Raw genomic sequence first — 16,755 nt, forward strand, 5'->3', positions numbered from 1 at the left:
GTTTAAACAATATTCTGTGGAAATTTGTAAAAAACAAAACAAAACAAAACAGCTATCTGACACTATAGTTGCTTTGGTTTGTTGAGGCAACTATGGAAAGCTGTAGAGGAAATGACAAAGTCATCACCTCCAGTTATGAGTCTGGATTTTATTGGATTGCTATATGACAACTATTGGAGGATCAACAGCACTGTAGACATGGCAGATCTTTTATAAAATATGGTATCGCTTGTACAGAGTTTTGAATTAAGGGAGAAAAATACACACAAATGTGGCAGGTTTATTAGTTAGTCTGTAATTCTAGGATGTTTACTCAATCAAATACATTTCTCACCACAGTCTGATGTGCATTAAGACTCATATGTACAATATGAAAAAAAAAATGGAACTGTTGTTACTGGATTCGTCACACACAGCTGGCATGTAAGTGTATGAAGTAATGAGTTACCCACAGTTGACATGTAAGTGTATGAAGTAATGAGTTACCCACAGTTGACATGTAAATGTACAAAGTAATGAGTTACCTGTAGTGGAGCTCTTGTCACAGCAAGATGAATGCTTCGGTTGTACCTCCAGAACACCTTCATTCTCACAGCAGCACTGAGTCCTGTTATCATACTGGTTGTGCCCGCAGCACTGGTGGAAACTGGAATTCCTCACCAGACTCTTCTTATTATCATTTGGACCACAATGCAGAATTCCCACATTTTGCACTCCTGTGAAAAAAAATCAGATACTAAAAACTGTAAGACTTATACTTCAGTCATAGCTAATTCATGTTTAGCTTATACTGTACAAGAAAACCGTAAAAATAATAATTGCAATGCTGCTTTTCACAGTAAAATGATTATCTTATGATTAGCTCTCTCATTTTAAATAATATTATGTGGAGGTTTGAGAAAAACAGCTAACTGACAGCATAGTTGGTTGGGTTTGTTGAAGCAATTGTGGAAAGCTGTAGAGGCAACAACAAAGTCATCACCTCCAGTAATGAGTCTGGATTTTATTGGATTGCTGTAAGACAACTATTGGAGGAGCAACAACACTGTAGACATGGCAGATCTTTTTTAAAGGCAAGTTTATTAATTAGTATTTAATTCTATGATGTTTACTCAATCAAATACATTTCTCACCAAAGTCTGATGTGCATTAAGACTCATATGTACAATATGACAACAAGTGCAACTGTTTTTATTGGATTCGTCACACACAGCTTGCATGTAAGTGTACAAAGTAATGAGTTACCTGTAGTGGAGCTCTTGTCACAGCAAGATGAATCCTTCGGTTGTACCTCCAGAACACCTTCATTCACACAGCAGCACTGAGTCCTGTTGTCATACTGGTTGTGACCGCAGCACTGGTGGAAAGTGGAATTCTTCACCAGACTCTTCTTATTATCATTCGGACCACAATGCAGAATTCCTACATTATGCACTCCTGTGAAAACGAATCAGATACTAAAAACTGTAAGACTTATACTTCAGTCATAGTTAATTCATGTTTAGCTTTGTGTTTATGTGTTTCTCGTACAGTATATCCTGCAATACTGCTTTTCACTGTAAAATGATTATCTTATGATTAGCTCTAGTTCAGTTTAAACAATATTCTGTGGACGTTTGTAAAAAACAAAACAAAACAGCTATCTGACACTGTAGTTGCTTTGGTTTGTTGAGGCAACTATGGAAAGCTGTAGAGGAAATGACAAAGTCATCACCTCCAGTTATGAGTCTGGATTTTATTGGATTGCTATATGACAACTATTGGAGGATCAACAGCACTGTAGACATGGCAGATCTTTTATAAAATATGGTATCGCTTGTACAGAGTTTTGAATTAAGGGAAAAAAATACACACAAATGTGGCAGGTTTATTAGTTAGTCTGTAATTCTATGATGTTTACTCAATCAAATACATTTCTCACCACAGTCTGATGTGCATTAAGACTCATATGTACAATATGAAAAAAAAAAATGGAACTGTTGTTACTGGATTCGTCACACACAGTTGACATGTAAGTGTACGAAGTAATGAGTTACCCACAGTTGACATGTAAGTGTATGAAGTAATGAGTTACCCACAGTTGACATGTAAGTGTACGAAGTAATGAGTTACCCACAGTTGACATGTAAGTGTATGAAGTAATGAGTTACCCACAGTTGACATGTAAATGTACAAAGTAATGAGTTACCTGTAGTGGAGCTCTTGTCACAGCAAGATGAATGCTTCGGTTGTACCTCCAGAACACCTTCATTCTCACAGCAGCACTGAGTCCTGTTGTCATACTGGTGGTGACCGCAGCACTGGTGGAAAGTGGAATTCCTCACCAGACTCTTCTTATTATCATTTGGACCACAATGCAGAATTCCCACATTTTGCACTCCTGTGAAAAAAAATCAGATACTAAAAACTGTAAGACTTATACTTCAGTCATAGCTAATTCATGTTTAGCTTATACTGTACGAGAAAACCGTAAAAATAATAATTGCAATGCTGCTTTTCACAGTAAAATGATTATCTTATGATTAGCTCTCTCATTTTAAATAATATTATGTGGAGGTTTGAGAAAAACAGCTAACTGACAGCATAGTTGGTTGGGTTTGTTGAAGCAATTGTGGAAAGCTGTAGAGGCAACAACAAAGTTATCACCTCCAGTAATGAGTCTGTATTTCATTGGATTGCTGTAAGACAACTATTGGAGGAGCAACAACACTGTAGACATGGCAGATCTTTTTTAAAGGCAAGTTTATTAATTAGTATTTAATTCCATGATGTTTACTCAATCAAATACATTTCTCACCAAAGTCTGATGTGCATTAAGACTCATATGTACAATATGACAACAAGTGCAACTGTTTTTATTGGATTCGTCACACACAGCTTGCATGTAAGTGTACAAAGTAATGAGTTACCTGTAGTGGAGCTCTTTTCACAGCAAGATGAATCCTTCGGTTGTACCTCCAGAACACCTTCATTCTCACAGCAGCACTGAGTCCTGTTGTCATACTGGTGGTGACCGCAGCACTGGTGGAAAGTGGAATTCTTCACCAGACTCTTCTTATTATCATTCGGACCACAATGCAGAATTCCTACATTATGCACTCCTGTGAAAACGAATCAGATACTAAAAACTGTAAGACTTATACTTCAGTCATAGTTAATTCATGTTTAGCTTTGTGTTTATGTGTTTCTCGTACAGTATATCCTGCAATACTGCTTTTCACTGTAAAATGATTATCTTATGATTAGCTCTAGTTCAGTTTAAACAATATTCTGTGGACGTTTGTAAAAAACAAAACAAAACAGCTATCTGACACTATAGTTGCTTTGGTTTGTTGAGGCAACTATGGAAAGCTGTAGAGGAAATGACAAAGTCATCACCTCCAGTTATGAGTCTGGATTTTATTGGATTGCTATATGACAACTATTGGAGGATCAACAGCACTGTAGACATGGCAGATCTTTTATAAAATATGGTATCGCTTGTACAGAGTTTTGAATTAAGGGAGAAAAATACACACAAATGTGGCAGGTTTATTAGTTAGTCTGTAATTCTATGATGTTTACTCAATCAAATACATTTCTCACCACAGTCTGATGTGCATTAAGACTCATATGTACAATATGAAAAAAAAAAATGGAACTGTTGTTACTGGATTCGTCACACACAGCTGGCATGTAAGTGTACGAAGTAATGAGTTACCCACAGTTGACATGTAAGTGTATGAAGTAATGAGTTACCCACAGTTGACATGTAAATGTACAAAGTAATGAGTTACCTGTAGTGGAGCTCTTGTCACAGCAAGATGAATCCTTCGGTTGTACCTCCAGAACACCTTCATTCTCACAGCAGCACTGAGTCCTGTTATCATACTGGTTGTGCCCGCAGCACCGGTGGAAAGTGGAATTCCTCACCAGACTCTTCTTATTATCATTCGGACCACAATGCAGAATTCCTACATTATGCACTCCTGTGAAAAAAAATCAGATACTAAAAACTGTAAGACTTATACTTCAGTCATAGCTAATTCATGTATAGCTTATACTGTACAAGAAAACCGTAAAAATAATAATTGCAATGCTGCTTTTCACAGTAAAATGATTATCTTATGATTAGCTCTCTCATTTTAAATAATATTATGTGGAGGTTTGAGAAAAACAGCTAACTGACAGCATAGTTGGTTGGGTTTGTTGAAGCAATTGTGGAAAGCTGTAGAGGCAACAACAAAGTCATCACCTCCAGTAATGAGTCTGGATTTTATTGGATTGCTGTAAGACAACTATTGGAGGAGCAACAACACTGTAGACATGGCAGATCTTTTTTAAAGGCAAGTTTATTAATTAGTATTTAATTCTATGATGTTTACTCAATCAAATACATTTCTCACCAAAGTCTGATGTGCATTAAGACTCATATGTACAATATGACAACAAGTGCAACTGTTTTTATTGGATTCGTCACACACAGCTTGCATGTAAGTGTACAAAGTAATGAGTTACCTGTAGTGGAGCTCTTTTCACAGCAAGATGAATCCTTCGGTTGTACCTCCAGAACACCTTCATTCACACAGCAGCACTGAGTCCTGTTGTCATACTGGTTGTGACCGCAGCACTGGTGGAAAGTGGAATTCTTCACCAGACTCTTCTTATTATCATTCGGACCACAATGCAGAATTCCTACATTATGCACTCCTGTGAAAATGAATCAGATACTAAAAACTGTAAGACTTATACTTCAGTCATAGTTAATTCATGTTTAGCTTTGTGTTTATGTGTTTCTCGTACAGTATATCCTGCAATACTGCTTTTCACTGTAAAATGATTATCTTATGATTAGCTCTAGTTCAGTTTAAACAATATTCTGTGGACGTTTGTAAAAAAAAAACAACAGCTATCTGACACTGTAGTTGCTTTGGTTTGTTGAGGCAACTATGGAAAGCTGTAGAGGAAATGACAAAGTCATCACCTCCAGTTATGAGTCTGGATTTTATTGGATTGCTATATGACAACTATTGGAGGATCAACAGCACTGTAGACATGGCAGATCTTTTATAAAATATGGTATCGCTTGTGGGGCGATTGTGGCTCAAGAGTTGGGAGTTCGCCTTGTAATCGGAAGGTTGCCCGTTCGAGCCCCGGCTTGGACAGTCTCGGTCGTTGTGTCCTTGGGCAAGACACTTCCCCCCATGCCTACTGGTGGTGGTCAGAGGGCCCGGTGGCGCCAGTGTCCGGCAGCCTCGCCTCTGTCAGTGCGCCCCAGGGTGGCTGTGGCTACAATGTAGCTTGCCATCACCAGTGTGTGAATGGGTGGATGACTGGATATGTAAAGCGCTTTGGGGTCCTTAAGGACTAGTAAAGCGCTATATAAATACAGGCCATTTACCATTTATAGAGTTCTGAATTAAGGGAGAAAAATACACACAAATGTGGCAGGTTTATTAGTTAGTCTGTAATGCGCTTGTGAAGTGGCTGTTTGGTCTCTCCAATGTAGAGGTCTGGGCATTTCTCGCTGCACTGTACAGCATACACCACATTGTTAAGTCTGTGTTTAGGCGTTTTGTCTTTCGGGTGAACCAGTTTTTGTCTGAGCGTGTTGCTGGGTCTGAAATGCACCGGGATGTCATGCTTGGAGAAAACCCTCCTGAGTTTTTGTGATACACCGGCCTCTACATTGGAGAGACCAAACAGCCACTTCACAAGCGCATGGCACAACATAGAAGAGCCACCTCCACAGGACAAGACTCAGCAGTCCATCTGCATCTTAAGGACAAAGGACACTCTTTCGAGGATGCCAATGTTCACATTTTGGACAGAGAGGACAGATGGTTTGAAAGAGGAGTGAAAGAAGCCATTTATGTCCACTGTGAGCGACCATCTTTGAACAGAGGCGGGGGTTTACGACACCAACTGTCTGCCATCTATAATCCAGTTTTGAGTTCCCTTCCCAGACGCACTTAACGCCCACTCACATCCTGAGCCATCTGATTTCAGGAATTCGCATGATAAGGTGGGGCCAGGTTTCACAATGAACTCACCCGAAACTCTGGCTGATTGGGACCCACACCCAGTTTCACACCTTGGCTCAGGCGATTAGAGGATCATCAGGAGGTCCTTTTGTCCCTCTGTGGGGGGAAACTCCCACTAGGTTTATATCTGGGACTCTCCAATATTTGACCTTAGAACTGAAGAAGCTTCTCGGATGAGAGGTGAAACGTCTTCAAGTAACTTAAAGAAGTCCAGACGCTTTTCTTTGCAAGCTCCTTTGGCTGTACAAACTAATGAGTCACCCACAGTTGACATGTAAATGTACAAAGTAATGAGTTACCTGTAGTGGAGCTCTTGTCACAGCAAGATGAATCCTTCGGTTGTACCTCCAGAACACCTTCATTCTCACAGCAGCACTGAGTCCTGTTATCATACTGGTTGTGCCCGCAGCACCGGTGGAAACTGGAATTTCTCACCAGAATCTTCTTATTATCACTTGCACCGCAACACAATTGCTTGTCCTTGGCAAAAGCCTCTGTGGAGAATACCATGGAGATTCTTAACTCTTTGGCCTCAACCATAACTAAGCTGATAAGCCTCTGCAACATTCTGCCGATGCTGATTATATTTTTTCCACTTGTATATTTGTTCTACTGAAGAATGAGGGATCCTTCTACACAACATTACCGTATGTTCAAATGAACATCTAGAACCACAAATCCATCTTCTTTTGTTTCCACTATTTCTCCTTACTTACATAAAATAAGTACATTTTGCAGTAGAAAATCACAACTCTCAAGAAGTCCTGTTTTTTGTTTGTAACACTGTCTGTCTTCGAATTTTGCCTTTTAATTATATAATATATGCTTAATGTGATGTTTTTCATCAGTGTGTCTGCTCACCTTTACCGCAACATTCAGCCATTAGTCCAGGTTTTGCAGTGATGGTTGATTGACAGCATACTTCATTGACAGGGTTGTAGGGCTTCAGCCCACAGCAGTTGGACACCTTTTCACTCAGACCATGAGTAACATTGGCTGTATAATAAAGACACAAACACTAGAAGCAGTGTAACAGCTGAAAGTGTCATGTTAAGTGTTAAATGGCCCACAGTTGTTCAAAAAAAGAAATGTTGCAATACCTCTGAATAAATGGAAACATCTGACTTAGTGATAGCAGATGAACACATACAGATGTGTGCAATGAATCCAGACTTCCCATCATTACTTTATTGTTCTTTTTCTGTTCATTTGCGCTCTGACAAAAAGCATGCTAATTTACAATAACAACAACAAGCACCCAAAAAGTTCAAACATAGCTATCCATAACTGGGTAATGATTTTCTTATTACAGTATCTGCCATGACTTTTTTTTTTTTTTTTACCAGAGTAGGGGGTGTATACAGTCAACTTCCAATTTATTCAGTCAATTAAATTCTGTATTAAAAACAAATTTTAGTCTAAAGCGGTACAATTCAACTGCTTCATAAAGCCAGAAAGGTGGTTAAGAGTTTTTGTGCTCTTTAACTTATTTTCTATTAAGATTTTTAATTTAGGTGCTCTTCAGGTGCTTTTCTTTATTGGCCAGTTACAAAGTCAAAATTTCAGTTTCAGTTTAGCTAGATTTCAAGTTCGTTACCTCTGAGAGTGTTTCCGTCTTGTACTTTGCAACAGGTTGCTTTTTCAGGATTGTAAGGTTCCTTTCCACAACAAGACAGACTCGCCCCTGGGTAAAGTTTGTTTCCACAGCAAGCAGCTTCTTGTGTGTCATACTTTGTCCCATTGCAGTCTTTTCTGAAAAGCACAGATAACCAAAGCCTATTATCAATGACAGTAAATTCCATAGACTTAACAGTGCATACAGAAAATTGCTGTTTTACACCGTCAAACCTAGAGAGACTACTCCCTTTAACCTTTGTACTAATGCCCTCTATTGGACAACTATGAAAATACACTAAAATGTAGCAACAGGAGCATACCCATAAGCTGTTTATAGTATTTTTAACACCTCCACCCTTGCTGTGCTGACATAAAATTTATCTGAATATAGGACATTTTAAAACCTCCCTCTACTCCAAATGTCAAAAACTGGAAGGTACTTCTTAAAATCCCAGCTCAAAGTCGAAGTTTCTCAGAATTTTTTTTACATTAACTTGTCTTAGTATGTCTTCCATCACATCTTTCCAACTGGGTTAAATGTAGAAGCTCATGGGTACTGGTTTAGCTCTCTGGGATGAGCAGGTGACCACTTGATGTATGGCTAGGAGCCCAGGTTTGAATCTGACCCATGCCCCTTTACCATACATCTTCCTCACTCTTCTAATAAGGCAGTTTATCCTTAGTTATTTCCATTATAGCTTACAGGACATTTTACAATTTAAAGCTTAATGATTAAAAACAAAAAGGTTTATGTATTCTCAACTGATTCTTTGAAGATGTGAAACAGACTACCCCATCATCTTGTAGTAGAAAGTGCCTTAGGTGGTCATATTGAGTAGAAAGGCACTATAGAAGTATCAGTCCATTTACCATTTTCCATTAACTCTGCCTCCTGGATGTCAACCTCCTGTGTTCTTTTAGGTGCCACTGTCTCCTTTTCTAGGCACCACATCATAGTGGGTCTCACTACCATTTTGTAAACCTTCCCTTTCACTCTTGCTGCTATTCTTCTGTCCCAAATCACACCTGACATTCATCCCACTTCCACCATGAACCTGTCACTCCTACCACACACCATTGTCTCACTGTTTCCATAGATCTTCTTCATCAGCCTCATATCTTTCTCTGGAATTCCTGATTTCTTCATACAGTATCACATTTCCTCTCGTTGCACCTTGGCACTCCATCAATACTCTCAAAGCTTACATTGCTTTCAGAGTGTTAGTACAAGGATACCTCTCTATTTTTCCTCACATTCCTCCACAGGTACGCCATCTGAACCAACTGCCTTTCATTCTTCAGCCTCTTCATTGCTGTCTTCTCTTCCTCCTTACTAATCCATTCAAAGTTCATGGTTCATTTATTTGTCATTGTAAAATACAATATACAAGGTAATTTACTGTACTACTGCTTAAAAAGATGGCCCTCCCTATAGTATAAATAAAAGTTCAATTCAATTCAATTTTATTTATATAGCGCCAAATCACAACCTTAACTTACCACAAGGCACTTTGCATTGTAAGGTAAAAACCCTACAATAATAAAGAGAAAATAAAGAAAACCCAACAATGATATGACACCCTGTGAGTAAGCGCTTTGGTGACAGTGGGAAGGAAAAGTTTCCCACTGATTAAATGCAGAGTAGTGTACAGACAAATATTGTGTGTGAAAAATATCAGTGAAGAATAAACACGCCGTGCATCATGGGACTCCCCCATCAGCTTAGACCTACTGTGACATAACTAAGACTATGTCTACACTAGCCCGGATAAATTTGAAAATGATGTATAAGTCTGAAAACACTCCACACTATCATTTTCATTCGTTTTCACAGAGTTATTCATCCACATTGAAACAGGCGAAAACACTAATGCTCCAGTACTGCACATGTGTGAAACACAAGACGATTCAACCTACCTCACTTCTGTCAGTCATTTATTTACTTTCTGGCTCTTTGAAACGTCGCGGCAAAATGTTGAGGATAAGCAGCGAATTTTTTAAATGGACTAACAAAGAGGTGGAGTTGTTGCTGCGAGTAACACAAAAGTACAAAGCTGCAAAAGCGAGTGAGAATTAAAGAATTTGAAGAAAAGCTATCTGAAGCATGTACAAACTGATATTAATCTTTACTCTCTGTGTGGACGGAAGACCAAAACGGAGGCAAAAGGATGCATTTTCAAACGAAAACGTGTTAGTGTGGACATGGCCTAAGGGAGAATTCAGGGTCACCTGAACCAGCCCTAACTATATGTTTCCTCAAAAAGGAAAGTTTTAAGGAAAAGTCAAGGAAAGTTAAGTTCCCTGCCTTTTAGTCTTAAAGGTAGAGAGGGAGTCTGTCTACAGAATCCAAACTGGAAGCGTGTTCCACAGAAGAGGGGCCTGAAAGCTGGAGGCTCTGCCTCCCATTATACAATATCTCACAAAAATGAGTACATTTTTGTAAATATACAAATATATCTTTCCATGGGACAACATGGAAGATATGGCACTTTGATACAATATCAAGTAGTCAGTGTACAGCTTGTATAACAGTGTAAATTTGCTGTCACCTAAAAATAACTCAACATACAGCCACTAATGTCTAAACTGCTGGCAACAAAAGTGAATACACCCCTAAGTGAAAATGTCCAAGCTGTCCTCGAAGTGTCAATATTTTGTGTGGCCACCATTATTTTCCAACACTGCCTTAACTCTGTTGGGGATGAAGTTCACTAGAGCTTCACGGGGTGCCACTCGTCCATGATGACATACTGGAGCTGGTGGATGTTAGAGACCTTTTGATCCTCCATCTTCCCTTTGAGGACTTCCCACGGATGCTCAGTAGAGTTTAAGCTTTAGAGAAATGCTTGGCCAGTTAAGTACCTTGCTAAGTTCGTTTAGCAAGGCAGCGGTCTTTTGGAGGTGTTTTGGGGGTTGTTATCATGTTGGAATACTGTCCTATGGCCCAGTTTCTGAAGGGAGGGGATCATGCTCTGCTTCAGTATGTCACAGTACATGTTGACATTCATGGTTCCCTCAATTAACTATAGCTCCCCAGTGCCAGCAGCACTCATGCAGCCCCAAACAATGACATCCCACCACCATGCTTGACTGCAGGCAAGACACTCTTGTCTTTGTACTCCTCACCTAGTTGCCACCACACAGCCGTGATACTATCTGAACCAAATAATGTTATCTTGGTCTCATCAGACCACAAGTAATCCAGGTCCTTATTCTGCTTGTCTTCAACAAACTGTTTGCGGGCTTTCCTGTGCATTATCTTTAGACGAAGCTTCCTTCTGGGACAATCGCCATTTGATGCTGTGTGGTGTATTGTCTGAGCACCGAAAGGATGACCCTCCACACTTTTGTTGCCAGTGGTTTAGGCAATGATGGCTGTGTGTTAAATTGTTTAGAGAGGCATATACACTGTTAAATACACTGTTAGACAAGTTGTACACTGACTACTTTACATTGTATCAAAGTGTCATATCTTCAATCTTGTCCCATAAAAAGGTATAACAAAATATTTACAAAAATGTGAGGAGTGTACTCACTTTATTCAAATGCTGTACTTTTAAATACTCCAGGATCCACATGTAAGCCTACAGTCTTCTCTACTGGAGTGATATGGTACTACTGAATTAGATTCTGAATCAAACAGGGAGCCAATGAAAATAACCCAGTATAGGAGAAATATGCTCTCTCTAGTCCCTGTCAGTACTCTTGCTGCAGCATTTTGGATCAATTGAAAGCACTTCAGGGAGTTGTTAAGATAAGTTGATAATAATGAATGACAGTAGTCAAGCCTAGAAGTGATAAATGCATGAACTAGCTTTTCAGCATCACTCTAATATTCTTGTTTCTCTCTCCCTCCCTCTCCTCTGCCTGGGTGGAACTCCTTGCAAGTTCCCGCTTCTGGCCTACGAACCTGCAAATAATCACTCACCCACTGCTTGTTATACTTCCATTCCAGCTACTACTTAAGACAACAGCTCAGTATTTGTCATTGCTGGATCGTTGCACGACACAGGTCAGTGTAGCCCCAGCTCTTTGCTGTTTATTCTTGTCTCTAGTGCTTTCCTAGCTTGAAACTGTGCTCTCTTGTATATAGATCTTCCTGGACCTGTTTATCCCTGGAGTGTGTTCATGAGCGCAAGTGGTTTACGAGTAGCGTGTGTGGTCGAACAGGAGTGTGGAGTGTTTCCTTCCCCCTCCCCGGATTCCCTGGAGCCCCTTTCCCCTTGCATCTTTGTATATAGCACCTGGTGACATTGTAAATAAACTGTTCATCTTCAGGGTCAACAAAGTCCTGCGCTTGAGTCCATTTATTCACTGTGGCAGACACCATATTTCTAAGGCTACGTTCACACTGCAGGTCTTGATGCTCAATTCCGATTTTTTGATCAAATCCGATTTTTTTGTCTGCTCGTTCACACTACAAATAAAATGCGACCGCAAACGCGCTCTAGTGTGAACGCTCAAAGCGGCCCGCATGCGCAAAAGAAGACGTCACACACAACGCGCTCTGTTTAGACCCAGAGCAACAGTATTGTTTGACTGATGGCCCTTAATATAAAGACTTCCGACTTCACGTTTCCCAATTTTTGCTTTAAGTTATTTTGTTATCTACATAATAATGTAGATAACAAAATAATTATCCTTATTGCTGTTTTAGAGAGGAGCGGTGCTTCAAAGGATAGTTGCAGATTTCTGTAAGAGTCTGCAGACTATGCAGTACAAATAAAATGTTAACGTTTCTCCAACATTGTCTTCCCAGGAGTTTCACCGGATGGCCAGGAAGCGTTCGCGATGTCTTCTCCGGAGCTGATAATTGGCGTCTGTCTTGTGTCAGTGACGTAAAAGACGGATTTAATGCTACTTGACCGTTCAAAGAGCAGTCGCTTTCTGAAACATCGGATATGTATCGGATTCAGTATCACATACGAAAGTGACCCAGATCGGATTTGAAAGTATCGGATTTGTGCCACTGTCATACCATGATCGGATATGAGTCGCATAGGGTCAAAAAAATCGGATTTGATGCGCTTTCACCTGCAGTGTGAACATAGCCTAAGATTTTTGGGGTCAAGTACAATAATGTCAGTTTTATCTGAATTTAGAAATCATGTCTTTATCTCTTCAAGACATTCCTGCAGTTTAAGTAATTGGTGTGTGTTATCTGGCTTCATGGATAGACAAAGTTGGGTATCATCTGCAAAGCAGTGAAAATGTATGCTATGCCTTCTAATGACACAGGGAAACGATATGGATCAAACCACTGCAGCGCAGCACCTTTCATACCTACAGTGTCAGTAATGCATAGTGCCTGGATATGCTTTAAAATAAATGTTATACCTTTTACTTTATTTAGTTGACTTTATAGCAGCACTCACAGTGATGACAGACTTTGAGTGAAAACTGTTCAAAAACCCAGTGGTGTGTGTTTTTCATGTCCTGCACTTCCTGATTCAACACTCCTCCATCCTTCCACTTTTGACTCTCATGAGCTTTTCAGAATACTCTCCACCCTCTCAACAGGCTCTCTTTACTCATTGTACATTTCAATCTCTAGCCTTAGTCACACAAACTTGCTCCCTCTCTCTCTCCATGTTTCTGTGTCCATCTCCGGGTTTGCTGTTCAGTGTTTTGAGTTAGTTCACCCAGTTTATGTTAGTTAAACCTCAGTTTCCATTTTGCCTCTTGCTTTTTTTATGTTCAGGTATTAATAAACGGCTTGCCTACTGTTAAACCTCACTCTCGCATCTATGTGTCTGCATGTGTGTCCTCAACCTCCTCACAGCCTGTTGACATTCATCTCCCTGAATATCACACTTTTTTCTTTGACAACCTCTCCCTTTAAATACTTTGATGTACTTTATCCTCCGAGAACTCTATGTTCTTCTGTTTCCAGTTTCACCATGTGACCCTTGCCTCTGCCTTTTCTTGCTTCATATCCTTGATTTCTTAAATCATCCTGCAGACCACCATGTAGTTTGACCTGACACCACCTTGAAGTCTCCCATTCACTTTCAGACTGCACCGTCTGCTTCTGCATACCATGTATTTAATCTGTATTCGCGTCCCCCCCCCCCCACACACACACACACTCTCACGCAGTCAAATGTGTTCAGAATCCAAAACCAACTTATTTTCTCTCCTTATCATCACACCTGCCCAACACTTCCTTATCACCTAGGTTCCCTTCACACATGTCGACTGAAATCTGATCCAGTCACCAGTCCCAGCCCCCTGGGGACACGCTGTTCCATTTCATTCAACTTACTGCGGAATTCCTTGGCACTGCACTCATCTTTGCCGCCGCCCTCGCAAAAAACATCATCTGCACAACCGCATAACCACTCTGCCTGGACTGTAATCAACACAATTGTTCGAACTCTAAAATTGCGAGGAGCCTTATCAATACAATGAGTTCTCTGTAGTCTATAACCAAACGCTTGACCTTTGATCAGCGGCCAGAAATTAAAGAACACAAAGCGAGTGAAGAAACAGTGACTCACCCACAGTCGTTTCTGGAGGCTGCGTTTGCTCCTGCGGCAGAAACTGTCAGCAAGCACAAATTGAAAATGATGAGTTACTAAAAACTTGGACTAAAATTGAATAGCATTAGGAATCTTGATTGTCTACGGTAAAGAATGTAAAGAACCACAGGTTAAAAAAAAGACTGACGGTAAAACAGTTGTCTCTATTTTCAGTGATTTAATCGAAGAATTTGAACATCTCTGGAGGCGTTTATAGATTTGTCCCGGGCATTTACTTATAATACGCCCTCAAGTTTGAATTTACATTTAAAGGTCTGCATGCACGAGAGGTTCTTAATTCATATTTGCAGATGCCTATGCACCTTTTGAACTATTTATGAAGTTCTGTAAATATTCTTGCAAAACACACACCGAGTTGATAACGCACACACAACTGACCTCACAGATCTAAATGTTTGGGAAGCACAAACAAATCCTTTTGCTCCAATAATATTCCCCATACCACTCGTTAACTATACAAGATATATATATATGATTCTACAGTCTGACGTCCCTGAAGAACCCACGAGACTGCCCCGAGGTGTCTTCAAATGGATGAATCAGTCTGCCGCCCACGCCCGGACATCACGCATCTGATGCTATCACCTTTCCCATTCTTTTTCCCACAACGCCACAGTAAATTACTAGAAGATGAAAAAAGATGGGAAAAAACCCCCAAAAACAACAACACACACACCACAAGAAGTTAGCTGATTTATATACCTGTGGATTTGTTTGTGTTCCAGGTGTTGCATGCTTGTTTGTTAATAGCGGTGAGGCAGTTGGTGATACATTGTGCATTTCTTTTTACGCTATCCCTTTATTACCCCCCCCCCCCCCTTTTCTGCCCGTCATATCTATCTATCTATCTATCTATCTATCTATCTATCTATCTATCTATCTATCTATCTATCTATCTATCTATATATATGCATGCTATTATTATTTATGCTATTATTATTTATAATACTGGCAGTGGGAAGTGGAGAAGAAAGTACCTTGCCTCCAAGCATTATTACCTATGACGCACGGTCTCTCTCTCTCTCTCTCTCTCTCTCTCTCTCTCTCTCTCTCTCTCTCTCAAAGCTTCCACAAACAGCGCACCAGCAGTCGGAACCTTATTAGTTGTGTCAAGCCAGTGGCCCTATACACGGATTCTCACAACTCAAAAAGAACTAATAAATAAATCAATATCACTTACCACAATCAGTAGAGAATCCAAAAATCAGCCAAGCTAAAAGAACAGGTGGAGAACCATCATTATACAGCCTTAAAATACTCAAATATATCTATATCAGCAAAGGTACGAAATCCTACCAAACCCGAGAGTCTGAAGCAGGTACATCTGTAATCCTTTTAGGAGAATGTGTCTCCCATTGAGTCTGAGAGGCAAACATATGCGGCTAAATAGTCTAATTAGCCCCACCTCCCATAACGCCTAAAAATATGTCATTTATAACCAGAGGGTCAAGGTAGCGGGGGCTTGATTACATGGTATGCAAACCAAGAAGCTCCGCAACAATAAAAGACTTGTAACATGCAGTTGTTAAAGTATGCAGCTGCTCTAGACAATATAGATTCCAATTTTAAACACACCGCACTCAGGTGTGCACTGATTTCTATACCTGAAATAGATCCCACTGAGATGAAGATTTATTAGGGGAACCTGGCTTTCCTGTCCTGTTGGTGGGTTCAATTTTTTAGATAGTCCAGATCTGATGGTGAACACTTTTATCTCTGTCTGTTACTGCAGCATTTTACTTTGATGCAGTTCCCAAGTCATCCATGGGAGTTAGTTTGTGAAAATTCAGTTTTTCATTCAGCTTGATACATGTTTTAGATGATGAAATCTTCTTACAAGTGACGACAGGGTGTTTGAAAAGTGATCGTCTTTGAAATGGGCTGAACCATATTGTCTACATGTGTGTGTGTGACATGTTAACGATTGTCGTATGCTGACGAGAGCTACCCAAATGCTGCTAGTTCCCATCTGTTTGTCATGGGGAGCGCTGCGCCCTACATGCAGTCCTTCTGATAATAGGATTCTTATTTTAACTTACATACCGTACATACTCCAATCCCCGAGGAAAATATTGCTGAATCAATTTAGAAAGTAAAAAGAAAAAAGAAAAAGAAAAACGAGAAAAAGACAGAAAAAACCGTTAAAAGTAAAGGTCCTTCATTCCATTTAATCCATCTGGTGTGATAGCATTGTAGACAGGGAGGGACAGGAAAACAAAAAGATCATCAAGGACGTGAATTCGACTCCATCCCAGGCCACTCGTCCAGTAGATTATTTTACCGCTGACTCATTAGGCTTGACTTATGTTGTAAAAACTCACTAATAAATCATGTCGAACATACACTCCAAGCTCAAATCTTCGTGTGTGTGTGTGTGTGTGTGTGTGTGTGTGTGTGTGTGTGTGTGTGTACATGTGTGTTTTATGTTCTATCGACTCACCTGCTTCATGACTCCTGACTTACTTTGCAGCGTTTAGCTCCATCTTGGAGATGACGCTTCCGTTTACTTCCAAGCATCCGTTTAACTGGTAACTCGTCGAATTATTATCTCCAGAATATCAGGTAGAAAGTTT

General features: G+C 40.0%; 1 protein-coding gene across 1 annotated transcript in view; it reads right to left on the reverse strand.

Annotated features, from left to right (window-relative positions):
• LOC146559755 (uncharacterized) overlaps nt 1-15,506 on the reverse strand; it is a 30,653-nt gene extending 15,147 nt beyond the window's left edge. The window contains exons 1-12 of the mRNA XM_085244345.1: nt 15,479-15,506; nt 15,363-15,395; nt 14,141-14,183; nt 7,621-7,775; nt 6,885-7,019; nt 6,323-6,517; nt 4,498-4,689; nt 3,777-3,968; nt 2,910-3,101; nt 2,189-2,380; nt 1,246-1,437; nt 525-716 (exon numbers count right to left, since the gene is read on the reverse strand). Coding sequence (XP_085100471.1) covers nt 525-716; nt 1,246-1,437; nt 2,189-2,380; nt 2,910-3,101; nt 3,777-3,968; nt 4,498-4,689; nt 6,323-6,517; nt 6,885-7,019; nt 7,621-7,775; nt 14,141-14,183; nt 15,363-15,395; nt 15,479-15,506 — 1,741 coding nt within the window. The remainder of the gene's footprint in view (nt 1-524; nt 717-1,245; nt 1,438-2,188; nt 2,381-2,909; nt 3,102-3,776; nt 3,969-4,497; nt 4,690-6,322; nt 6,518-6,884; nt 7,020-7,620; nt 7,776-14,140; nt 14,184-15,362; nt 15,396-15,478) is intronic.
• Nucleotides 15,507-16,755: the final 1,249 nt, after the last annotated feature.

Source organism: Mchenga conophoros, linkage group LG14, assembly GCF_057382185.1.
Source record: "Mchenga conophoros isolate Kocher_MC1m ecotype Shallow Benthic linkage group LG14, M_conophoros_male_GT1.1, whole genome shotgun sequence".
NCBI classification, from domain to species: domain Eukaryota; kingdom Metazoa; phylum Chordata; class Actinopteri; order Cichliformes; family Cichlidae; genus Mchenga; species Mchenga conophoros.